The 27068-nt window shown below is 37.6% G+C and overlaps 1 protein-coding gene across 19 annotated transcripts in view; it reads right to left on the reverse strand.

The window, feature by feature from the left end:
• Window positions 1-27068, reverse strand: part of LOC138748389 (putative RNA-binding protein Luc7-like 2) — a 67953-nt gene that overhangs the window by 31832 nt on the left and 9053 nt on the right. For 4 of the 19 annotated variants that reach the window (XM_069908503.1, XM_069908502.1, XM_069908487.1 and 1 more), the window contains exon 2: window positions 8915-9009. In XM_069908503.1, the coding sequence (XP_069764604.1) occupies window positions 8915-9009 (95 nt within the window). The other 15 variants (XM_069908498.1, XM_069908496.1, XM_069908497.1 and 12 more) reach the window with 13 other exon arrangements.

Below are 27068 nucleotides of genomic sequence, written 5' to 3' on the forward strand. Positions count from 1 at the left end.
AGGACTCTGAGCAGTGTGGATGAAGTGCGAGATCTTGGAGTTAGTGACATTAGGACACTGAAAGCTGAAGCACAAGTTGATAGTGTTGTTAAGGCATATAGTGTGTTGACCTTCATTGACAGTAGAATCGAGTTCAAGAACCGTGAGGTAATGTGTCAGCTATACAAGACCATGGTTAGACCCAACTTGGAAAATCATTTACACAAAAATGTTAGAGAAACTCAGCAATTCGCACAACGTTCTTTATGTAGCAAAGATAAATAATCAATATTTTGGCCTGAGCCCTTCATCAAAAAGCAGACAGGCACATGATTAAAATGGTGGGGGAAATGGGTAGGGGGAGGAGCACAGGCCTACAGGCAAGAAGTAGGAGGACAAAGGAAAAAAAGCTGAAAAGTGATAAGGAGAAGGGATAGCTCTATGAATGGAGAGGGATGGGATGGAGAGCTGGAGGAAAGAAGACAGGGGGATGGGCAAGAGAGGGAGACAGGGGAGTAGCCTAATGGAAATTGGAGAAGTCAATGTTAATGCCATCTGGTTGGAGAGTACCCAGATGGAAATATTAGGTGCTGTTTTTCCAATTTGCAGGTGGCCTTGGTTTGATGGTGCATGAGGCCAGGAACAGACATTCTGGCATGGGAGTAAATCATGGAATTCAAATGGTTGGCCACAGGAAGATCCTCGCTTGTTGCGAACAGAGCAATGATGCTCAGCAAATTGATCTCCCATTAGCAGGGAGATCATGGGAGCACCAGATAATGGACAATAGGTGCAGGAGCAGGCCATTCACCGTGATCGTGGCTGATCATCCACAATCAGTACTCCGTTCCTGCCTTCTCCCCATATCCCTGGACTCCGCTATTTTAAGAGCTCTATCTAACTCTTGAAAGCATCCAGGGAATTGGCCTTCACTGCCTTCTGAGATAAAGCATTTCACAGATCCACAACTCTCTGGGTGAAAAAGTTTTCCCTCAACTCCATTCGAAATGCTCTACCCCTTATTCTTAAACTGTGGTCTCAGGAACATTCTTCCTGCCTCTAGTGTGTCCAATCCCTTAGTAACCTTGTATGTTTCAAGCAGATCCCCTCTCATCCTTCTAAATTCCAGTGTATACAAGCCCAATCACTCCAATCTTTCAACATGTGACAGTCCTGCCATCCCGGGAATATTCCTCATGAACTTGCACTGCACCCGGTCAATAGCAAGAATGTCCTTCCTCAAACTTGGGAGACCAAAACCGTATACAATATTCCAGGTGTGGTCTCACCAGGGCCTTGTACAACTGCAGAAGGACCTCTTAGCTCCTATAGCTCCCGTTGTTATGAAGGCCAACATGCCATTAGCTTTCTTCACTGCCTGCTGTACCTGCATGATTACTTTCAGTGACTGATGAACAAGGACATCTAAATCTTGTTATACTTCTCTTTTCCTAATTTGACATCATTCAGATAGTAATCTGCTTTCCTGTTCTTGCCACCAGTGGATAACCTCACATTTATCCACATTAAACTGCATCTGCCCACTCACTCAACCTGTCCAAGTCACTCTTCATTCTCATAACATCCTCCTCACATTTCACACTGCCACCCAGCTTTGTGTCATCTGCAAATTTGCTAATGTTACTTTTAATCCCTTCATCTAAATCATTAATGTATATTGTTAAGTTAACTGCTGTCCCAGCACCGTCTGCAATAACCCCACTAGTCACTGCTGCCATTCTGAAATTGAACCATTAATCCCTACTGTTTCCTGTCTGCCAACCAATTTTATATCCATGCCAGTACCCTACCCCCAATACCACATGCTCTAATTTTGCTTACCAATCTCCTATATGGGATCTTATCAAAGGCTTTCTGAAAGTCCAGGTACACTACATCCACTGGCTCTCCAGATGCAGTAGATAACCCCAACAGATTCACAAGTGAAGTACACCAAAAGGTCATGAGAGAGGAGGTGTGGGCATAATTGAAGCATTTTCTGGAGTTGCAGGAGTAGGTTTCAAGGTGGCAATTAGGAGGAAGGGATAAGTCACGGAAAGAGTCTTTGTGGAAGGCAAAGAGAGGAGGAGATGTGACTGGTGGTGGGATCATGTTGCAGGTGATGGAAAATTAGAAGGATATTACGTTGAATGAGGATGCCAATATGCAGAGGCTGGTGGAGTGGTAGGTGATAAAAAGAGGAATCTTGTCTTTACTACAATTTGGGGCAGATGTGTGAGAAATAGAGATGCAGGTAAGGGCTGAGTTGATAGTGGTAGAGGGGAAGCCACAATTTTTGAAAGAGGAGGACATCTCAGATGATCTGAAATGAAAGACCTTATCCTGGGAGCAGATGCGATGGAGACAGAGGAATTGAGAGAATGGAATAACATTCTTATAGGGGACAGGATGTGAAGAGCTGTAGGCAAGTTAATTGTGAGAGTTGGTGGGTTTGTTACAAAAATGTATGTTAAAAGTTTGTCTCCCAATGAAGACAGATTCTGAGAAAGAGGAGAGTGTTACTAGAGATGAACCAAGTGAGCTTGTGGTCAGGATGAAAGATGGTAACAAATCGAATAAAGTTGACGTGGGTGTGTGAGGCAACACCTACGTAGATGTCAATGTAGCAGAGGAAGAGTTGAGGAGCCTTGCCTGTGTAGACTTGTAGCATGGATTGCTTCAGTTACCTAGCAAAAAGCCGGGCATAGCTGGGACCCATGGATACCCTTTGGACGGTGCAAGTGGGATGAGTCAAAGGAGAAGTTCTTGAGGGAAAGAACAAGTTCTGCCAGGTGGACTAGTTGGGCCGGTGCTTGAGAAAAAAAACGAAGGGCTTTGAGACCTTTGGAATGGGGGATAGAGATTGGATGCCCAAAGTGAAAATAAGGCAGTCATGTTCAGGGAATTGGACATTGTTGAAATGATAGAGGGCATGTGTGGTATGTCAAATGTAGGTGGGGAGGGACTGGACCAGAGGGGGAAAATATCAGTTTGGTGGTAGAATGCAGAAACAATGGGTCTACTGGGACAATTGGTTTTGTGGATCATGGGTGAATGGTGGAACTGGGCATATGAGGTTGGGAAACATTACGTTTGGAGGCTGTTGAATGATCTCTGGAAGCGATGGGTTAGAGATAGTATGTAGATGGTGGCCTGATGTTCTTTGAATGGGGTCCTGTTGAAGGAGTAAGTAAGAGGAGGTGTCTTGAGAGTTGTCATCTGACTTTGGAAAGGTAGAGATCAGTGCGCCAGACCACAAGGGCACCGTGTGTTTGACAGCGAGGTTGGGATTCGTGCAAAGAAAGTGGAAAGCAGAGCATTCCACCAAGGTGGAGACAGTTGATGTCTCAGCAGCATTATTGTGTTCATTAGAAAGATGTGGATAAGAGTAGATTTACAAGGATGGTGCCTGAATTGGAGAACACGCCTTGCAGATAGGATGAGTGAACTTGGTCTTCTTGGAATGTTGACTTCTGAGGGGTGACACATGATGAGGGGCACTGAGAAGCAGAGTCAGAAGCAGCAATGAGAAAGAAAACAGGAGGGAGATAGATTAGCTAGTTGAGTGGTGCCATAATAACCTGGCACTCGACGTTAGCAAAACTAATGAAATTATCTCCACCCTTTCCCCCTCCATTAAAAGAGCCATCCCTCTTCCCCTTGCTTGCTGGTGTGCCTTCCCTCTCTTATCCACCTTATACCTCCTGCTTATTAGACCATGCTCCTCCTCCACCATTCTGTTCAGACACCTGCTCATATTTCACTCATACCTTGATGAGGGGCTCAAGCCCAAAACATTGGTCATGTATCTTTATCTTTGGTGTATAAAGTACATAGTTTGTGTCAAGAGGGCAATTGGTGGGGAGGGAGGAATGGAGTGCTGAGTTTTGCCAGCATTGCATTTTAAAATTTCAACCACAGTGTCTGCAGAATTCGTGTTTTACTACAGAGAATAGGGATATCTGGTGTCTGGCTGGGTGATAAGAATTGACCCAACTGTTCACAAGATTAATTAATGGTTTGTATTGGAGACATACAGGGTTCTCCCTTAACGGGAGAGGAGAGGTGAGAATTGACCGGAGGAGGGGGGTAGTTTTTAGCTCTGTGAAAGGGGACAGAACAGAGCTCGACGTTAATGCGCAAGCAGAGCATTTCCGGCAATCACAGAGGTAGGTGCCTCTTCACACCCTGTTCCCTGCAAGGATCCATTCCTTTCTCTCTCATCTCCGTCACATCTGCTCCCTGGATGAGATGATCATGCCTGATCATCAGAGATGTCTTTCAAATAAAATAGCTTCCCCTCTACCATCATCAAGGTCCTCACCTACATAGCCTCCATTTCCCACACATCTGCCTTAGCCCCCTCTGCAACAAGAACAGGATTTCCCTTGTCCTCACCTATCACCCCCCCACATCTAACATATCAGGCCTGCCAGGCTGGGAAACAGCTTTCGCCACCAACTCAGCCATTTCTGCCACCTACCATGTGACCCCACCATCAGACACATTCTGCTCTCTTCCCCTCTTTCCTTCTTTTTCCCTCTGCAATTCCTTTGTCCATTCCTCCCTCCCCACCAATTGCCCTCTTGACACCTACCTTGTGATGCAGGAAATGCTTCACTTGCACCATACCTCCTCCCTCACCATCATTCTGGGCCCCTGCTTAGCCTACTGCTCTACACTCTAGCCCCAATACTGTGTGGCTAGGCACAGTCATTGATAGAATCACAGACGGCAATGAGGAACAATACAGGAGGGAGATAGATCAGTGTGGTGCCACAGCCATGCAAAACCAAGGAGGGGAAAATCAGTCCTCATTGAGGGATCAGCAGTGAAACTTCAACATCTCTAAGGATCTGTCCTGGAGCCTCCATGTCGATGCAATCATGAAGTGGTTATAATTTGTGAGGAGTTTGAGGAGAGTTGGTATGTCACCAAAGACTCTTGCAAATTTCTACAGGTGTACTGTGGAGAACATTCTGACTGCATCACTATCTGGTATGAAAGCACCAAAGCACAGGACGGGAAAAGGCTATAGAGTTCTGAACTCAGCCAATGCTACCATAGGCATTAATCCCACTCCATCAAGGACATCTACAAGAGGCAGTGTCTCAAGAAAATAGCCTCTATAATCAAGGACTTATCACCCAGGCTAAAGACCAATGGTACAAAAACATCATCTTCCCCTCTCCCATCTGATTTCAGAATGGACAATGAACCACGGACACTACCTCACTTTTTTCTCTGCTTTTACATTAAATAAATTTTTTTAAATAGTGATTTTTGGAAATTTAATCTAAAGCAACTTTTATGTAATAAACAATAATGCTGCCACAAAACAACAAATTTTGTGACACATTCATGATAATAAATTCTGAACATTGATCATGTGGATGGCCAGAGGCTTTTACCCAGGGCTGAAATAGCTAACATGAGGGGGCATAGGTTTAAGGTGCTTGGAAGTAAGTACAGGGGCAAGTACAGCAAAGAGATAAGATTTTCACACAGAGAGTGGTGGGTGCATGGTATGCGCTGCTGGCAACAGTGGCAGAACCAGGTACAACAGGATCTTTTAAGAGATTATTACATAGGTACATGGATCTGTGAAAAAGGGAGGGTTATGCAGTAGAGAAATTCTAGGCAACTGTTAGTATGGGTTACCAGGTTGGCACAACACCATGGACCAAAGTGCCTGTACTATGATATAGATTTCTATGAATCACAACTAATTTGGATCCTCTTTGAACTTCGAAGGTTGGAGGAAAGTGGATTGGGAGAGGTGAAGGATAAAAAGTGTTAGAACTGTGAGATAAAAAACCTCAGATGCTGGAAATCTGAAACAAAATGAATGCTGTAAATACTCAGATCATCCAATATCTGTGGAGAGATGAATAAGAGTTAACATTACAGGTTAATACATCCATCAGAACTGGCAAATTCTGAAGCAAAATGGAAAAGCTGACGATCAGAAATGGTTGATACACTAATATTCCCTGAAGGACATAACATGCCTAATCAGAAGACATGATGCAGTTCCTCAAATTTATATTGGGCTTTATTCAAACCGAGGCCAATGGCAAAGATCAGAATGGGGGTGCGATGTAGAATTAAATCAACAAGGAACAGAAAGCTTATGGATCTCCTTGTATGCTGAATGGAGGTGTTCTGTAAAGCAGTCATCACATCTGCATTTGTTCATTTCAACAGAGAAAACTACATCAGAGGAAGTACAGTACATTTCCCCATTAACTGATAATTTCAATTATCATAACATTTTTTTGGTGGTAACATGACATAACAAGTTAAATTTTTTTTGCACCTGACGAGCTCTGTGAGCACCAGTTTGGTAACAAAAAGAGCTCAAAACCAGCTGGGAAGGCAGATTGAGGCTGGCCGCTGGCTTAGAGAAGCAGGCTGGAATCTCAAGCCATCAACGAGCATCTGAGGGAAGTCGGCAGGTCAGGCAGTGCATGAGGAGATTGTTCTCGTTTCAGGTGACTCCCTCCCCTCTCTCTTTCCTTTTCTTCTTTACCCTCCACAGTAGTACTTGATTCTTTGCTGTTCCAGGGAAGGAACAGGGACCTCGGGCAGGATCAGTGACAGAGGTGGGGGGGTACCAGCGAGTGGCGACACCAGTGGGGGGGGGGGGGGGGTACCAGGGAGCGGCAACGGCGGATATTCTGTTTTTTCTGATAACTGATACAAGTAATCTGCTGATCTCACTGGGCTGCTTAAAGCCATTATACAGTTATCCGAAAAGTCGAGTTAACCAAAAAAAAGTTCAGTCCCAAGCTTTTCGGATATGGGGAAATGTACTGTACAATGAATTATTGCTTCATTCAAGAGAGTACTTTGCTCCCTTGAGCCGAAAGTACAGGTATTACATCTCCTGATCCCAAGCTTCGCAGTTATTTGTGACTTCGATTTTCTAACTCTGTCTCACACTTTTCCAATAATGTCCAATGTTGGTTTTCATCTTTTGACCAGGCACATTGTAACCACAAGGACTCAAAACCAATTTTAGTGCAGTATTTTTTTTTCTGTCCATGGATGCTGCCTGACCAGCAGAGTATTTCCAGATTCTTCCTTTAATTTAGATTTCTAGTTTCTGCAGTATTTTGTTATTTAAGATCATTGATATTTTTTCTCTTTACACTGTTGCCATTCACCTCCCATTTAACACTCAGACAGATCAAATGCAATTAACAAAGGACTCTAACCTGAAACATTAACTTTCTATAGGTCCTGCCTTTTTAAAAAAAAAATGTCATTAACGTTCACCAGTTCTGCTTAAACTTTTTTAGTTAGTCATTCTCTTGGACTCCATCCAATCAGAGCTATTTCCTTTGGTTTTCCCATTCGTCCCCTTCCTTTGCAACTCAAAATATTAATTTCTGTTTATCTTCACTGATAGAGCTTGAGCTTCTGAGAATTTCCAGTATTCTCTTTATTTTAGATTTCCTGAATGTGTATGTTTTAGCTTTTGATTAAATCGACACATTCCAAATTTGAAATGTGGCAGACAGCCATGGCTCAGTGGATACCGGGCTCAGCAGTGTTTTGGACCCTCCAAAGCAGAATTGGGGGAATTCTAGCTGAGATCTATCTGTAGGAACATGAAAGATCCCATTTTTGTATTTTAAACATTGGGGAGCAGAGGCATTCCTGACCACCCATCTAACTTCGCACGACGAAACAAGTAGTAAAACAAAGGAATGGCAGTGCTGCCACTAGTGTGGACCCAGGGAGAGCAGAGAGCAGAAAAACAGCACTGCTCCGGAGGGTTGCCAACGGATAGAACAGGGGTTCATGTGGCTGCAGAGGTCGTGGGAGCACTGTAGGCAAATCCACAGACACTCAGTGTCTCTGAAGGGAATTTTGCTTCTCTTCTCTGACTGTAAGGGGTGTCAGGAAACATAATGGAAACTCTTTTTGTCTGCCTTACATTTTCTGTTTTATTACATGATAATAAAGAAACCTTGAATCTTGAAGTATCTGGGGAACTTTGCTGCATAAGTTCTTTCTCCTTTGCAACTAAGGCTGTCTTAAAAGGACTAACTTTGAAGCGCGTCTTTACTTCCTGGGGCCCTGAGAGATGCTAAATGGATGCAAACAATAGCTTTTCCTTTGTACATTTTTATGCATTATAAAACTGCGACATATAAACAATACCAAAGTATAATTACATTATGAACAGTGCATTAACACACACTGCAAGTATCATATTGTTTTACATTAACAAAAACATATCGTAACATTAAGGACCTTATGAGCATATTCCATGATGAATTAATACCCACACAACAAAAACAAAACTGAGCAAGCTTAGGATGCAAAATCAACAGAGCAGCTAATAATGGATTGTTTTGATGCGGTAGATATTGGCACGGTTGGCGTAGCGGTTAGTGTAATGCCTTTACAGCGCCAGAGATTGGGACCAGACCAGTGTTCAAATCCCATTCTGTTTGTAAGGAGTTTGTATGTTCTCCTCGTGTCTGTGTGAGTTTTCTCTGGGGGCTCTGGTTTCCTCCCACTGTTCAAAACATACCAGGAGTATAGATTAATGGGGTATAAATTGGGCAGCATGGACTCATGGGCCAAAATAGTCCGTTACTGTGCTGTATGTCTAAACTTAAAAAAAATTAAAAATATAATATTCATGCTATTATAAATCCATTTATTGTACCATTACTGTATACAATATGAATCACATAGAGCAGGCTAAAATTGATGATTAAACTATATAATTTAAAAAGGAGCTGACTTGATCTAATCAATTGAGAAAACGTTTTAGTGATCTCCATTTTTCATGACAACCTATTCCAAATATCACAAAAATAACAGGTTTAAAATTACAAAAGGCACAAAACTGTTACCATCAGGGTATGACTAATTTCAAATTGAAATGGTTTATATATTTCATAAAACTGTTTACCGTTCCAGAGAGAATGTCATGTGGACAGCAGCTCAAAAGATGACTCTTGCAGACCCGATCGTCCGTAAATCTGATTCTCTGCCGACTGGCATCTCCTGCAATACAGGGGTCATAGTGCACAATCAGGTTAAGCAGGAAACTAGGAATCACAATACCGACATTATTCCACTTTATATCCCTCTGACTAAGTATGCTTCCAATACCTTGTGCCTTTCCCAAATTAAATGGACAATTTAAAATGTACCTATATACAATGAGTTCACAACATAACTCATTGATCATGGTTTGAAGGTTTGCACAAAAAATATATATGAATTCAATCTGAAAATATTTGCAGTAATTCAACAAGACCAGTACTATTAAAACTCCAATTATTTTTATGACAAATGGGTCCTTCAAGCCAAAAGATATTAAAAATACAAGTTTTAATAAATATTTCAGATCAAGCTCCTTGGCCATTTTAGCACCCAACTTCCTCCTACCTGATTCGTTTATTTGACATGGCATGTCTCCAGGTAGTTATGGAAGCCAAGATAGTTGCTTTTTGCATATCCAATAGCTGCTTGATATCAAGTTATTCATTACTATAGGACTATGAAAGCAAAATAAGTTTTATAAAATTACACTAGGGCAATAAATTTGCTCAAATTTTAGAACTGTTATAAAATAGAATAAAACACAATTCAAAATGTTAGGAGACTGGGATTACATCTGAAACAATGAGCATCAAAATTTAATTACAGAAGTTTGGAATATAATCACTGCTATCTTACGCCTTCCAAAAACCAGCATATGTATACACATTTAAGTTGCTGGTAACACCAAAGTGAAAGTATTTTGTCAGTTCTAAGGTATTCAATGAAAATTAATTGTTGTAGAATCACAACATTCCAGAGACTATTAGCATTATAAATATATCACCGTATATTCACTCTGCATATGTTACAACACAAAAATAAAACAGGCATGTGGCTCTCACAAGTACTGCCAGTGCATTACCTATCAAAACTAGCATTAGTGGGGACCCTACATCACACCAAAGTTGAAAATTTCTTGCTTTCTGTATGGGCGAAGAGAACCTCATCCTTAACCTCAGAGAATCTGGTTAGGATTTCTTGGGTTTAACTACAATGTAAATGCAGTAGTCTTCTACTGGCATTTCTTTCAGAGTCTGGACTTGCAGGGCAAGGCAGCCATCGGAAACATACTTTTATACCCAAGTACATTTTATTGTCAATAAAAATTACAAATCATACAGATGATTTCATATTTGTTTCAGTCAACTTGCATTTTAAGAGGTCATCTATCAGTCTTTTGTGAAGAAGGTTCCAGGCAAGTACCATGTCTTGGAAATAAAACCTGTAGGAAAATTAACTTTGTGATAACTAGAGAGCTGGATACAATTACACCGACTGCAGGGGAAGAAACTCACCAAAATTGTCAGTCTATCTGGACTGTACATGCTTAGAGAGCAGAGTATAGAAAATTGTACGACAGTTTAATTTCAAACTTACTGGAATAGGCAAAGAGATCCATAATCAACAGATTCAGTTAAAGGAAGTCTGAACTCCTTTTCCTACCTTAAGAAAAACAAGGAGAAACATTTCATCCAAATGAAGCTCCTAAAAGATTTAAAGAGGTCGCACTACTACTTGAAGGAACTTAAATGACTGACTGAGTTCCATTTTAGACAGCAAATCATGCCAAAACAACCAAATTATAATTAGGATTCCAATTTAAGTTCGGGTATTCAGAGGCGGTCACTTACAGTATTCTCCATACTGACCTGATTCGAACCCACTTTATACACCTGCCCACGCACTTCTTTCATCTAGCTGCATTGGAGCCATTACATATGAGAGCGATAATGGGACAGGAGAAAAACACATTGAAATCACATAAAACTAAAAAAAAAAATTAAAAAAAAGATGAAAACACCACTGAGAAGACGAGTTATAAATACATTATAAATCACCGTCCAGTATTTTATAACCTCAATTATATCACAGAAGTGCAGTGCGTTCACTTGTCTAAACTACTCCAAGCAGTTAACTTGTTAATTCTAAACCCATGTGTGCAGGTGGCAGAATTTAGGATGCTGTTACAAAAAAAAAAAGCACATGGGAAATAACATAAGCTCCATTAAGATCACACGCCAAACAATATGCAAATCTTCACAAAAATAATTTTGGTAGTTGCATCACCCTACCCTAAAGATCCTGTGTTGCAGTGGTCCAAACATAGACCGCATGCCAGGTGAACGCCTGTGAGAGTAAAGCATTGTTTAATGGATATAAACTGCTAAGAGTAAAAAAACATGAATTAAAGATATATTTAAGAAAATTACACATTAATAAACCAGAAACTGCAGATTTGGCACTGTCTGAACTATATGGCCATCATTAATATCCCCATTTCACTTTCCAAGATTCAGTATATAGTTCTTTTCCAAGACATGATACCTTATGGAATTCTTTCAGTCCAGTAAAAAAAGCCATTTGAAATCAATTGCAGAAAATCTTTGTTTTTCTTTTAGAACAAGGAGGGATTACAAATTTGAAAATCTTGCAAAATGAGAATACACACTGACAGCAGGCCTCAGGACATCAGCCTCCATCTCTCTTACTATTAATTAAGCGAGTCAACTGTATAGTGTTTTATACCCTGGATGTTGGAAAATTAAAAAGCAGAAGTGTTCAATATTTTACACCTGCAAGGATGAACTTGCACTAATCACACCTCAAGTAAAAATGAAAATGAATTACCTGCTTTTTGATTTTAGAAAATATTCAATATAAACTCTCATTTTAAAAAAAAGTTTAATTCCCTGAAGGCCATTCCAAATTAAAATGTAGGTTTTATTTTGCACTGTCCAACTGTGGGAAAGATCATTTCTCAGAGAGAACTTAAAAGGCTGTTAATAAAAATAAACTTCTAGCTCATACAAGTCCTTTCCATTGAACTTTTCAAAATTGAAATCATAGAAGTTTAAAAGAAAATGCAAAATTAAATAGACATTAGCCTTTTCCTAACGAGTGATTAAACTAGAATAAGGAAATGGAACTTTTTGGGCTGGAAAGCAAACAGAATGCACATTTGCGAGTGGTGATTTATTAAAATCTTTCATTCAGTTCTATTGCTAATAAAATTTTACATAGGATGCAATATGCAATGGTTTGATACATTTCCCAAACAAGCCTTGACATAAATATTTGCATAAAATAATTTTGTGAATTCCATAAATGAAATGATTACAAATTAATTAATTGATTATTTGTTTCAACTTTGAATGGACAATGCTAATTTCTGGAAAGGCTAGGTAGCAACCTAGCCACTAGGTTTAAACCTTAAGTGTATCTATAATCAATCAGCAAATGGTTCATCCCAATTATTTGGCAAATCAATGCCAGATATATTAAAAATTCTAAACTGCAGCTCATAAATTCATAAATTATGAATTTAATTATTTTTTACGCTGGCAATATGAAACTAAAACCTGGCATTATGAAAAGTACAAACATTAGGCCACATTTGACCCCAAGTAATCTTTCTTCTCTCTTAAAAAGTAATTTTCCTAATCTGTAAATATCTATAAAAAAATGTTTAGTTATTTTAGATTTAGAAAATAATTGTTCAAAAGATGTCAAATTTTGGCCAGTAAAGAGATCTTGGAAAGACTGGATACCAAACCAAAATCTTGTACTGAAGGTTTAAAAAAAAGGAATTAGTTAAAGAGGACAGATTAATAAAAATCTATGGCATCCAAAATGTTTTCTAAATTGAAATCAAATCCTCAACATATGTTTAACAACAAAATTATCAGTTAATTTAGAAGCAGAAAAGGGTAATGGAACTTCAACAATCAAAATGAGGGAATACTTCTTGGTAGAAACAATTTCCAAATTAATCCAACTAGCAACATCCCATCTGTCCTTACGATGAATCCAACAATTAATACATCTAATATTAGATGCTCAATAACATAATCTAAAATTAGGCAACACCAATCCCCCTTTTCTTTTTAGGATTTTAAAGTTTTATTAAGACAAGAGCATTTATTTCTCCAAAGGAAGAGATGATCTTTTTAAATTCCTTGGCATTAAAGATGATAGAGAAGATTTATAATCTTAAGTTGAATACTAAAAAGTTATCAGTCCTCTACGAGTTATTTTTGATGTCTCGAAGTAATTCCCTGCACAAGACTAAGAAACAATGGGAGCAAGATTTTCAGCAAGAATTTTCTGATGCTACGAGATTCTATCTTGAAATTGGTTACCGTATTTTTATGCATATAATGCACGCATTTTTTACAAACCAGTTAACCCACTTCGCGTTATACAAGAATATTTTTACATGCTGAAACAATGTGGACAATTTATAGCGGGTGTGGGAAAAGTAATAGCGACAATTGAAAGCATGAGCACAATTTATATAGCGGGTGTGGGAAAGTCGCACCGGCAATTTATAGCAAGCATGGGAATGTAATAGCAGCAATGAAAGAACAGGCACAATTTATAGCGAGCGTGGGAACTGGGTACATACAAAAGGGCAAAATTCAAATTTTCATCTCGGGAATATCTCTTTGGCCTGAGTGCCATGGTATTCCAAGAAACAGGATATTCTGGGTGGGACATTGCACCTTATCAATGTTAATTGCCCAGACCTATCCCCAGAGGAAGAATAATAACATAAGGATTCTTTTAAAGAAAGGCTTTTTAAATCATAACAGAATTTAAATCCTGCTCAACTCTGAACCCTGTCTTTGATCTATTTAATGATTCCTCTCCAAAGCTTGTTAATGTGTGGCAGGAGGATATCTATATTATGGGCAATTGACACCTCTGGGGGAAGTTAAATGGGTGTAAATCGCAGGAGATTAACTGTGGCGGATAGAGGGACTATGGAATGTGTTTTGCCTCATGTCCCAAGAAAACGAAAACTGCTCTTGTGAGTCAGAATGTAGAATACTTCACACATACGGTTTCCAAATGTGTGCTATACAAAAATATTTTTACTCAATTTATGATTTTCTGAGCATTATACGAGTGAAAATACATTAATTCATAATCTCTATGCACTCAACATTCATTATTGCAATTTATAATACACCGAGCTTACTTTTCCAAAATTCAAGTGTGTGTTCAATCATGGTGGCTGGATCATTTACATTAAATCCATGGTATAAGGGAAAATTTAATTCCATTTCTTAAATAGAAAGTTATAGGGTATGTTTGCTATTTGTAAGATAATAAAAGATCCAAATAGAGTATTCTAATGAAATTAGATTATTTAATTTTCGCCGTTTTTAAATACTTGAAAATGTTACCAAATACCTTCTGGAAATTTTTTAAAAATAAAAGCTGGTGAGAAGGAGAATAAACTTGACTGTTCTTGTGATCAGTATGAAAATAGTCAGCTTTGGTGCAAGAGAACACAATTTCTGTGAGATACTGCTGGACGGCTGTGCATGTGCATAGATGATGTCGTGTATTTTTTTCCCTCTAGGTTGGCCATCCCTGTGATTGTCTAGACTGCCTTTTGACTATCCAAGCCTAAAAATTCAAAACTCACTATACTTGAAATCTTTATTAAAGTAGTAAATCTCAACTAAGAATATTTTCAATTACAAACACTGAAAATTAAATGGTGAAATCAAGTTGGCATGGCTAAGAAAGCCAACTCAATGCAAATTCAATGTGAATGGACAACAAAAAGCACATTCCAGTTTTAGATCGCATATCATTACTCCTGCACTGGAACTAACTTACACATTTCAATTATCCATAATCAAGAAAGTGTAAACCCATCTTTCAGAGTCCAGGGATAAATAGGCTTCTAGTCATACTTAACAAACAAATAACCTTACTATGCACAGATGTACCAAAGCAATACAATGTCAAGCCTTGTTTGATACTCATGTACCAAGCTATTGTATTCAACAATTCTATGTATTCCTTCAATTAAATTTAGGTGTTTAATGTCCTCTTCACTATTCAACAAATTTCATCGGCCAATAAATGATCATAAGTCATAGAAAAAAGTCTATTACTAGTTGCTACATTGAAGCAATTAAGGCCACTTGATTTAACAGTGGAGCTATTTTCATACATTTATGATTAAAATACAGCATTGATTCCAGTTGTGGTTACAGAAAATACAGCAGATTAGTAGCAAATATAAAATCTAAGAATTTCAAAACATCAAGTTAAATAATTTCAAATTCCCAACCAAACTCAAGTAATATTCTAAAGTCATTGTTAATTCTCAATCCTAAGATAGGAGTCCTATCCTTGACGCACTGGATAAACAGTTTTAAAATAGAGTTGAACATTGCTTTCAACATAGACAGAATATTCTCAGATCCAAGACACGTGTCTTTAAAAATCTGATGGGCTGCTCTTCTCCCCAACTTGTGTTGTCATTCCTTACATGGAATCCTCCAAAAGTTCAGCTCTTTCAGAAAGCAGCAGAACAAAAGATCCACATGCTTCCAACTTCACAGCATGAAAATGTTGGGATGATGGCTATTTTTTTTTTCCACATGAACCATCAAATGTGTACTCTCTTCTCGCAAAGTAGTAACTCGGATCATTATGGTGAGAAAGCATTGGCTGAAATATAAATTGGCGTGCATTTCTAATTTCTTTCATTACTCAAACTAGTAAAATGTTATTGTGAAGTTCTTTTTTAAAAAAAAAATGATTTGCATTCACAATACACATTTTAAAAACGAACCAGAACAATTTCATAGCAGGTCCAAGTAGATTAGTTGCTGTAAAAAACCCCAACCAAATAAATAAAGAACAAATCCTTGCTGCGCTGGGGAGAATGGGAAAGAATATCAAGTTTTATGGGTGGGCTGCTCCAAGTTTTAATTCGGTAATGGAAATAAAATTTCTATTTGTATTTTAATTAATGCCTGTGCTCATACAATTTCCAAAAAAATTTACAAGAATAAATTAGATTTGTAATAGTTTTTTTTCCTCCCACAATTGTTGGGGGTTGCACTAAACCATGACAATAATTGAAGGTTGTTATGTAAGCTGATCTCTTTTACTCTATCTTTTTCCTTTGGGGTAGTTTAGAGGAGGGTTGGGAGGGATGGGTGGGTTAGGGTTATCTGGGGTAAAATATTATGTATTTACTTATATTTTTATTATGATCAATAAATAAAATTTTCAAAAAAAGAGAATAAATTAGATTATAGGTCCATTGCATACATGATGCTTCCCACATTCTGGGGAAAAGTGTTTGGATGCTTTTCGTAAAGCAGGATTAAGCAGGAAGCAATACATCTCCTCTTCCTCTCTCTGTCAATAAAAATGTGTGGTAGAAAGGACAATCAAGTTGAGCAGAGCAGTGTGTAAACCTATTTCTGTCCTGAAAGCAGCATTCATTTTAAAGGAGAAAAGCCTATTACTTAGATGCACATCTCAGGTTTTAAAGTGGCACGTTTATTAATGAAGTTTGAATACCAGTAGTGATTCTGCCTGTAAATTCAAACATTTGCCAGAACCACCTATCACTCTGGTTGTTAACTATTAAGTGCAATTTGGTTACTTGAAAAGTGAAACCGTTGAAATTAATAAGCTTTTCAAAAGCAACCATGTACTTTTTTATTGCTGGATTTGGCAGTTTGTGCTCCTTTGTCCTGTTGGGAATAAAATCAGCAAGTGGTAACTTCTGATAAGATAGAGGTTTTAAAATAGCAAATCTGTGTTAAAAGAACACATGGCAAATTTTGAATTGCTCCAGAGTACTCATCATGAGGAGTAAACAATGCAGCTAAAAACCACACCGTGTCCAGTAGTTACTGGCCCCAGTTTAAATCTAGTGGTCTCAAGTTGCTGCTTGTAGATTAGTAATAGAGTCCCTTTCATTGATTTCCCCCCACCAAAATAAAATAGTAAACCTACATATCAAATTGGTCTGGCCAGAATTTCTATCACGCTGCAGACTACTCATTTTCCACTGTTGTGTACACCGCATCCTTGCACATTGCAGCTATTAAAATTGAGCGTTTCCTTGTCCACATTTATTAACACAGCTGGAAAAATTAGTCATGACTCACGGCTCGATGAACGCGGGGTGTTTCTGTAACTCCCTTGCAGACTGAAGTAGGCAGGCAAAGATACACTGAACCTTTATAAATAAAACAAGGGGCCAAATTGTTCAGTTGTATAGGTTAAAAAAAGAGTAAATGCCCAGCAAATTCAACAATGCATCTAAATGCAGTATTGCATGCCCTGGAAGGGAGAAAAAACCTTTGTAGTTATAATTAACCCATAGGCTTTAAATAGAAAAGTCCCCATATCTTCCAATTTAGCTAAACAAATTTTGACTAAAAACAAATGTAACTTTAGAAAGCCTCATAAAAACAGCTCAATTTCCCCCATTTTAAACTATTTCCCACATGCCCTCCCATACCAAACCCCGTCATTTGAACTATAAAGTATTTCGAGATAAATGCTGATCCATATTCACCCCAAAAAAGCCCTCTGAGGATCCACTGAACCTCTGAATAGCTATGTTTTTGCAAAATAAAGTAAAATGCATCTAATGCTATCAGAAAAAACATGTTAATGACTAGTAGCTTTTATTTAATCTTTTGGATCAAATCAGAATGGTCACTGTTTAATTCTGTACAAATTCAGGTTATATTCACTATTTTATTTTGTATAGCAAATAAATGCTTCCAGCTCAACCAACTGCATATTGCAGAAATGTCTGTAATATAATAATACAGCATGTTGGCCCAGATTTTCTGGAATCAAGACATCTACATACATCATTCCTTCCCCCTGATGTTGCTTTTGCTATAAAGTCTACCTCGTGGACCAAGATGAACCTCCCAGCCCCTACCCTAAGCCAATCAGCAACACCTTGGTCAGGGGCAAGGCTTCAAATGCCACCGCGGGGTGATGTGGGCAGGCCAGGTCTCACCCACATGACTTCTCTGAACATTTTGAATTTTTTTTTAAATATTAAAAAAATACATAATTATTTAAGTCTTAACAATGGAAAATTTTGAATTTTTTTTTTACAAAACAAAACACAACAGAATAACAATCCCTACCCCCACCATTTTATACCCACAGTATAAAACCATACACCATCAGGGCTTACAGTTGGGTTAAAAAAAAATATCTTCTTTGGGGAGATCACAATTTTTTATAATAATAGCACCTTTTCTTTTTTATTCATATTTGGGCCTCTATAGTTCAAATATGGTTGCCATATTTTATAAATGTCATCTTTGTTCTTTAAATAAGTGATTTCCCCCCCCCCATAGATATTCATCTGTCTTCCATCGTGTTATCTGTAGAGGGGAGTCGGATTTCCAAGTAATCTCCATACATTCTTTAGTCACAGCCACAACTATTTTAACAAATGAAATTTAGTTTGTTACTTATTTCAAGAAAATTACCCAAAAGATAAAGCTCTGGGTCGTCCACGAAAGCCACCCGCTATCCTTTAGTATTTCAGTAATATTCTGCCAGAAAGGTCTCACCTTCACACATGATCATGTAGCATGTACAAACGTTTCCATTTCTTTTCCACATCTAAAGCACATCTCTGATATTTCCAATTTTGATTTATGTAATTCCTGTGGTGTGAGGCATAATCGGTGTAGGAAATAATATTGTACTAATCTGTATGTTGCATTTTAATTGAGGTCATACTATCCAAACACCAATCTTTCCATTATTGTAAACCTAGATCCGACTCCCATCTCTCTCTCTCTCTCTCTCTCTCTCTCTCTCTCTCTCTCGCTCTCTGTCAACCTGGTTTTGGCCTCACATTTTGGAGAGCAAAGTACGTTTTAGATATAAATTTAGGTGTGTTCCCCAGCCAAATTGTTCATTTCTTCTCACTAATTTCAGGTGGAACCAAGTTTGGTCCCCATCTTTCTCTCAAGAACAATCTTAACTGGAGAATGCAGAAGAATGTCCCATTAGCTACTCCATATTTATTTCTTAATTGTTCAAAAGATACAAGAGATCCTTCCCTATAACAAACATTAACATAACTTATTCCTTTGTCATATCATGAATCCAATATTTTGTTACCAAGATTCATAGGCAGTAGTACATATTTACATAATGGTCTTTCCCCCCCCCCCCCTAATATATTCATTTATTTCTTGCCATTTTCTTATCATATGTACTGCATTAATAAGGATTATCCTTTTTTTTTGTATTGACTTGACAATCCACATATATGTCCTTTGTTGTCTCCTCCTTTATCAAATTCAGTCCCTTTCAAATTCATGAAGGGAACCGTTTCCTTCAAAGAAAGATGATAGAAATATTTCTTGTGCTGATCGATGATAAATCCAGGAGTCCAAGTATCCCAATTTATAATCCCATGTTAACTTTTCCAGTTCAATTCTTGGTACTTTGTTATTCCATAGGATTTGTCTTATACAATTAGGTAAATAATTTAAAGAAATGTTTAATTAGTGCATTAGACGATTGAAAGAGATACTACAGTCTTGGCATTACCTTCATTTTTATGCAATTTAACCTTCTTATTAATGAAAATGGCAGATCTTTCCATTTCTGTGAATCTTTATTTTTTTTTCTAATAAAGGGGTATAATTAAGCTTATACAAATTCTGTAAATTATTATCCATCATTATTCCTAAGTATTTAATTCCACCCTTCTTCCATTTAAATCTTCTACCTTTTTGGTATCTTTCATAATCAAAGTTTGCAATGGCATTATCTCACTTTTGTCCATATTTATTTTATATCCTGATATTTTCTCTGAACATTTCTTAACAGTTCTCAAAGCCCCACTCCAACTTTGCCATCTGACTTTTTTAAAAATAAAACTAATGGAACACCACGGTGAATGGAATTATTAAAAATAACCAACTAAAAGCAAAAAATATTAAAATTATTAAGCAAATTATTAAAAATTGTAATTTACCTTGAGACTTTCCTTTCTTCACAGCAATCCTACAATCGAATGAATGGACTCACAGATACTGCTCAAGGTTCTAAGAGCAAATTCTCCAGAGGAAATGCTGGAGAACCTCTTTAAGCTCCTGCTCACTAGGAGTCCACCAGCAGAGTTCAGCCAGTAAGTGTGGCACTCGTCTGTCACACAAGTCCCAAAACTCGCTGGCATTAATGCTGACAAATACCAGCAAGGCAAAGCAGAACCAAATCAGTGTTTTATTATTGGGTAGTAGTCATTTTGTCAATCGATATTGTTCTGAAAGGTGGTTCCAAATTGAGATAAATGTTTGCAGATTTAACATTGGATCAACTAAATGCATAAAATGGTCAGATGTTCAAATGGTTGACTTCAAATCAAAAGTTTGAGAGCTACAATATTTTTGTGGGTCCATGTCGATGCAATCACAAAGGCTCGCCAGCCGCTCTACTTGGAGATGTTTGAGGATGGAGCTAGTGGAGTTGTTCAAGTGAACCGGTACGGACTTGAAGGGCCGACATGGCCTCTTTCCGTGCTGTAAACAGTTATATGGGTAGCCACAGGATTTTAAAAATTTATTTAATTTCACCAGAACTTCTGCTTGATCAAGATTCTACTCTCCTGAATAAAATCATATCATTCCTGTCTACTTATACTACAATAAAACTTGGTTGCAGCGGTTGCAAGGGAAAATTGGTGGGTTGGGGTTGGGTGTTGGGTTTTTCTATCCTCACCAGACTACAAAAAGAACCGCCCCTGATTCATAACACCAGCTGAGTCCCAAGTTGGACTCCCATGTGAGGAAAACTATAGAAAGTGTAAACCAATTGCCTAGCAATCAAGCAAAATAAAACCAGAAAACAGATGCTCATTCCCAGTAGTTTCCTTTCCTGTATCAGTGAAGATTATCCTTCACTCCTGTTGACCTTCCTCGCTGCTTGTTAGCCACTGGAAAATACCAAGGAATTTGATTTTTCCCTCCCTGCATGCAAATGCTATCCTTTATCTGGCCACATCCCTGTGAAGGATGTTTGCAGTATGAAGCTGGAAGTTTGTTAACCTTGACCACGAGTGAAACAGAACAACAAAATTTAGTTTACCAATCTAACAAGCTTCTTTCACTCCTCAGTAATGTATACGACCGCTGCATTCATGAACATAGAAACTGACAGCAGAACAAAGTACAAGCTCTTTAGCCCATGATGTTGTGCTGACCTATAAACCTACTCAACACCCATGACCCTCTATTTTTCTTGCATCCACGTCCCTGTCTCAGTCTTTTAAATGTCCCTGTTGTACCAAACTCCACCATTGCCCCTGACAAAGATTCCAGGTACCCACTACTCTCTGGGGAAAATTGTAGCTCTAATATCTCCCCAAATGACTCCTTTGACAGGATACCATCCAGATTTGTGGCTGGTAATATGGACACTGCTTTTGACAATATATAAATAAATATTGTTAAAGCTGTAGAATCCATTATTCAAACATTTGTTATTTGAATTATCTATATTCTACCTATGATTCTATAGCCCACCCCCCCCCCCTCCTCCCCAACTGTTAATACAAATACTCTGGAAGGAGTATAGTTAGAATGAGACAAAAACCAAATGCATGAAAGCTTCAAGATACTAAAAACATCACTAAAGGTCATCTGATTGAAAGAACACTGTTAGCTTTCAAAAATAATGCAACCTGAATTATTTGTTATATGAAATCTTGTGACCTATTAACAAAATAGCTTATTTGGAATGATGGTTTTAAATATTTATTAATCCTAATACATTTCACAGAAAAAAATTCCAGAAAAGAGAATTGCATGATCATTGTTTAGAAAAGGATCAGTATGAATTTTTTTTTGTCAGAATTAAACTTGCCAATATTAGGGGAAGATGATGTGAGGAAACTGGACTCTCCGTTTACAGATTTAGAAATAAAGGATGTTATTCAACAAATGTCTAATGGGAAGTCTCCAGGAGATGATGGGTTCACTGTTGAATTTTATAAAGTTTTTTTTATGACGATTTGTCTTCTTTATTTATGGATGTTCTTCATCAGGTAACGCAAGAACAAGCTTTACCAGACTCGTGTTTAAGTGCAATAATAATGGTTATACCAAAAAAAAAGATAGAGATCCTTTGAATGTAGCTTCATATTGGCCAATTTATTTATTAAATGTATATTATAAAATAATAGCAAAATTATTGGCGAACAGACTTGCTAAGTATTTACCACAATTGGTACATGCTGATCAGGCTGGTTTTATTAAAAATAGGTATGCCTCTGACAATATTCTTAGAGTGATTTCACTGATCAACGCTTCACGTCAGCAACACAAGCTACCAATGGTAACTGCTCTAGATGCTGAAAAAGCTTTTGATAGGGTCGAATGGAATTTTTTTATTTAAAGTTTTGGAGAAATACAAGTTTGGACCCTTTTTTATTGGTTGGGTGAAGGCACTATATAATAATCCCATTGCTAGGGTGGTGACAAATGGTCAAACCTCTTCTTTTTTAAATTATCGCGCTCAACTCATCAAGGTTGTCCTTTGTTGCCAGCTCTATTTGCATTGGTCATTGAACCATTAGCTCAAGCGATTAGGCAGAATGAGAACATTAGAGGTATAAGGATAACAGACGATGAATATAAGATTAATCTATTTGCTGATGATGTTTTGATATATTTAACTAACCTGGAATGATCTTCAATTTACTTGTAAGAATGTTTAGAACAATATGGTAAATTGTCAGGATATAAAGTGAATTGGGACAAAAGTGAAATATTTCCAATTCCTGAGGGAAATTACAACCAGTGTAGACAAATTACTAAATTTCATTGAACTGATAAAATCAAGTATTTAGGTATAATGATTGATGTAAATATTCAATCATTGTCTAATTTAAATTATACACCATTAATGAGAAAGATTAAAGTGGATTTGATTAAATGGAAGGATTTACCTTTGTCATTAATAGGCCGAGTAAACTGTATTAAGATGAATATCTTTCCACGATTCCTTGTTTACTTTCGAAATCTTTTTTTCAGGATTTAAATAAAGTAGTTCGAGAATTTTTATGGAAGGGAAAATTAGCCAGAGTAGCGATACATAAATTGACTTGGAAATATGCTTTGGGAGGTTTATAATTACCTCATTTTCAAAATTATTATGAAGCAGTTCAATTAAGATTTAATCGCTCAAGCGATTAGGCAGAATGAGAACATTAGAGGTATAAGGATAACAGACGATGCTGGATGTTTCGTGCTCCCCCCCCCACCCCCCCCGCCCAGCTGGGCTAGGGTAGAATTGGCTGGTATTTCTGAACCTTATTCACATCAATTTTTATTTAAGTGGAATTCTGTTTTATTACAGAGATATAATGTACCGATTTTAAAACATTTGTTAGAGATTTGGACTAAAAGGAATTTATTAATAGGCTCAAAAGGTAAAATATCAGTTCAAACCCCAATATATCAAAATAAATTGATTCCTTTTTCATTGAATAATAGATTTTTAAGAGAATGGCAGGTTAAAGGAATAAAGTTATTTCAGGATTGTTTTGAAGAGGGTAATTTGTAATTTCAATGAATTCTTTGTTTGTTTATTATCAAATAGAGCATTAGTGAAAGATAATTTTGCAAGAGAAATGAAAATTCCCAAGTTAATGAAATTTGAGTTAATGATTTCTCACTTTTCAAATAAGGGTTTTATTTCTGAGATATATGCATTGTTACAAGACACTATGGATAAAATAAATTTAGATAAATCTAGGATTAAATGGGAAAATGATTTAATTTGTGATATTAATCAGGCCGATTGGGAGACAATGTGTTTTGATGGTGTGACTAAATTGCTTAATGTAAGATATAGTATGATTAATTATAATTTTTTGCATCAGTTATATCTAACCCCTGAGAAATTGAAAAAATATGGATTTAGTAATTCAAGAGTTGTGTTTTAGATGTGGATTATGTGTAGGAACATTTTTACATTCAGTTTGGCTTTGTGATAAGGTTCAATCATTTTGGTTAAAATTAGGGAATTTCTTCAAAATTTGTTTAAAATACAATTTTTGTTAGATCAAAAATTTTTTTTTGTGGGGTTATACTGCTCCATTTATGGATTTGGGGTTAGATAAGTTTCAGACAGCATTTTTTCGTTTAACACGTGCTGTAGCACATAAAGGTGTTGCGATTTCTTGGAAAGACAAAGTTTAGATAAATGTAAATTGTTGGCACAATGAGTTGAGCTCCTGTATTTATATGAAGAAAATAACAAACAACTTGCATGATAATTATGACTTTTTTGTTAAGATGTGGTCACCTTATTTGAAATGTATGAATTTAGTAATATCTTAAACTGCTGTATGTGTTTCCTTTATTTTCTTAATGCTTCCGTTGTGGAGTTTGTTGAGGGTGGAAGGGGGTGGGATAGTTGTAGTTTTCATTTTTATATTACAGACTTTGTAAAAGATTTTGTTTTGAAAATATTAAATAAAGTTTTTTTAAAAAAGAAAAAGTTCAGTAAAATTTGCGGAAAAAAGCTGCGACAAACTTCTTACAGAACTTGGGGTAGTAATGCTACACAACCAACTCCACTCCTTCTGAATATGACTCCTGATCCAATTGTCAAAACATAAAGCCATTTTCCACTTAATAAAAGTTGCATTTAAAGTCACATTTCAACATAGTACAGTTCCTTTGGGCCATGATGTCCCAACCTACATAAACATACTCCACAATAATCTAATCCTTCCCTACCTCACACCTATAGACCCCTTTCTTACATACATGTTCCCATCTAAGTGCCATTTAAATATCCCTTTTATACCAGCCTCCACCACCCACCACCCACCCCCCCCACCCCAGCAATGTATTCCAGGCATCACTCTCTGTGTAAAAATAAAAATTACCTCTGACATCTCTCCCAATCTTTCCTACACTCACCTTAAACAGATGTTTTCTGGTTTTACTACTCTTGCCCCAGGTTAAAGGTGTTGGGTGTCTCTGCCCCATATAATCTTATATACCTCATTAAAGTCACTTCATGTTGATTTCTCATGGTCAAGGCATAATTGAAACTTCTCTGCAGAGGGGAAGGGGTGGGGGCTATAAGGGAAAGAAGGGAGGTGCATTCATTTAATTCTTTTCTCTTGATTCCAGGAAAGCGTGTTTGCTGATGTCAAGTTCCAACTTATAATTACATTAGCCTCTTTCACACTTGTGTCCCACTAAATTGGATGTTCAGTGTCTTGGGATAAGAATGGGGCTTTAGCTTTTCTCATTTGACCACTCTTAACTGAGACACTGAACGCTTTCACACTTTCAAGGAGCCATCTCCGCAGTTAGGACTGTTCTACCTTCTACCAGTGACGTCATGACGCATTGAGCGATAGTGGACCTGCCCTAAATCCTGATCAATGTATTAAGATCTTATATTTGAACAAAATTAATCACACCCAATTATAACATAATTAAGCTTTACGTACAGCCAATATGAGTCATTCAGCCCCTGTTGTTGTTGTGTCGACCTATATAAAGCTTTATAAGGGACCTTGGGAAAATGCTATCAATAAATAGCAATAGTGGACATTTTTAAAAACAGGGTGGGAAAGTTGGTAGTGTTTTAGCACACAGTTTACACAGTGTGGGTAAGTTTGTAGCACTATCATGTACAATTTATAAATACCATGGGAAAAAGCAATGACAGACCTGCCCTCCAAGAATTCCACGCGGCAGAGAAAGAGCTGTATGTTCAGCTGCATGCACGGGCCATTCATGGAGGGGTTTCTCTGCCACACAGCATTCTGGGAAGTCAGGTCGCCATTGCTTTTTCCCCACGGTCTTTATAAATTGTGCGCTTTTGCGCTAACTTTTCCGTATTGTTTAAAAATTGTCCACTATTGCCATTTATTTCCTCGCTCCCTCCCCACTGCAATTTTCCTACGGCAAAGTTTATGCCTTCATTTTAATCTTTTCTTTCTTCACATTCCTGTTCTCTTCCAAAAACTTGGCTCAGTTCAATCCCAAAATGCAATCGCCCTTTCACACTTGCATGATTACAATGCCGCCGTCTGCAGACGCTGGGGATTGTACTAGGGGTAGAGGCCATCAATCCCCAGTGCAGATGACATCATCTGATGCTGACGTCGAGCTGATTTTGCTTTCACACTAGACACTTTAAATGCTGATTGGCCTTTAATTCCTGGGATCACTTGCAAGTGTGAAAGGGGCTTATAATAGAAACTCTTTCTCCACATCTTTGCAAACCAATATTCTGCAAGGGATAGAAAATATTTGCAATATTTGTTACAGATTTTGAGGTTCATTGACAAAATGGTGGGATAGCCTTCTGTTTGGCACATCTAAATTTAGTCTAGATGTACTGATTTCCAGATGGTTGGCTTGCAGTACATCAAAGACATGGATGAACTCATTCCTGGCTTTCCAACCTGTGCATTTAAATTTCCACTCTCTTTAAAATGTCCCTAATTAAAAATATTTCACAATTGTTCCAAGATCTCTGACAGCAGTGAGCTGCAAAAAGACATCCTCTGGGCCTGTGAAGCCAGGGCCTCCAGATATGCCCTCCAAGGCCAAACTGCTCCTTGTGAACTACTTTGCCCTAAAGGAGTTATGACAACCAGCCTCCCAGAATGACTGGATTCAAAGTTACAACAAAAAAAAATGCAAGGAAGCAAGTGTGAAATTGGCCAGACTGAAGGCTACCTGACCATTTTGTCAATGGACTTCAATTCTGTAACAAATATTTTCTACCCCTGGCAGAACAATGACTTTCAAAGAAGATATTTAGGGGCCATTCATAATATGGTCTGTGCACTGATTCTGTTGTCATGACCTTTTGCCTTTCCATCCTTCCTTATTTCAAGTTACCCAACTAAATTAGGAATTCCACATAAATTTTGGGGGGAAAAAAATCAACTACATACACATTGAGCCCTTGCCTCTCCAAATAAATCTTGAAACTCTAAATGCAAACCAACTCAATTTTCCTCCTCTCACTCTTCAAAATAATTGAATGAAGTAGTAAAGATCCCAGAAATCTGAAACAAAGAGAAAAATCTGCAAATTCTTAACAAATCACGCAGCATCTACAGAGACAGAGTTATTACTTCAGGTCAATCACCTCTCAGCAGTTCTGATAAATGGCACTGACTAAAATGAAGGGGAAAAATTGCTTACCCAAGATCA

Source organism: Narcine bancroftii, chromosome 13, assembly GCF_036971445.1.
Source record: "Narcine bancroftii isolate sNarBan1 chromosome 13, sNarBan1.hap1, whole genome shotgun sequence".
Lineage (NCBI taxonomy): Eukaryota > Metazoa > Chordata > Chondrichthyes > Torpediniformes > Narcinidae > Narcine > Narcine bancroftii.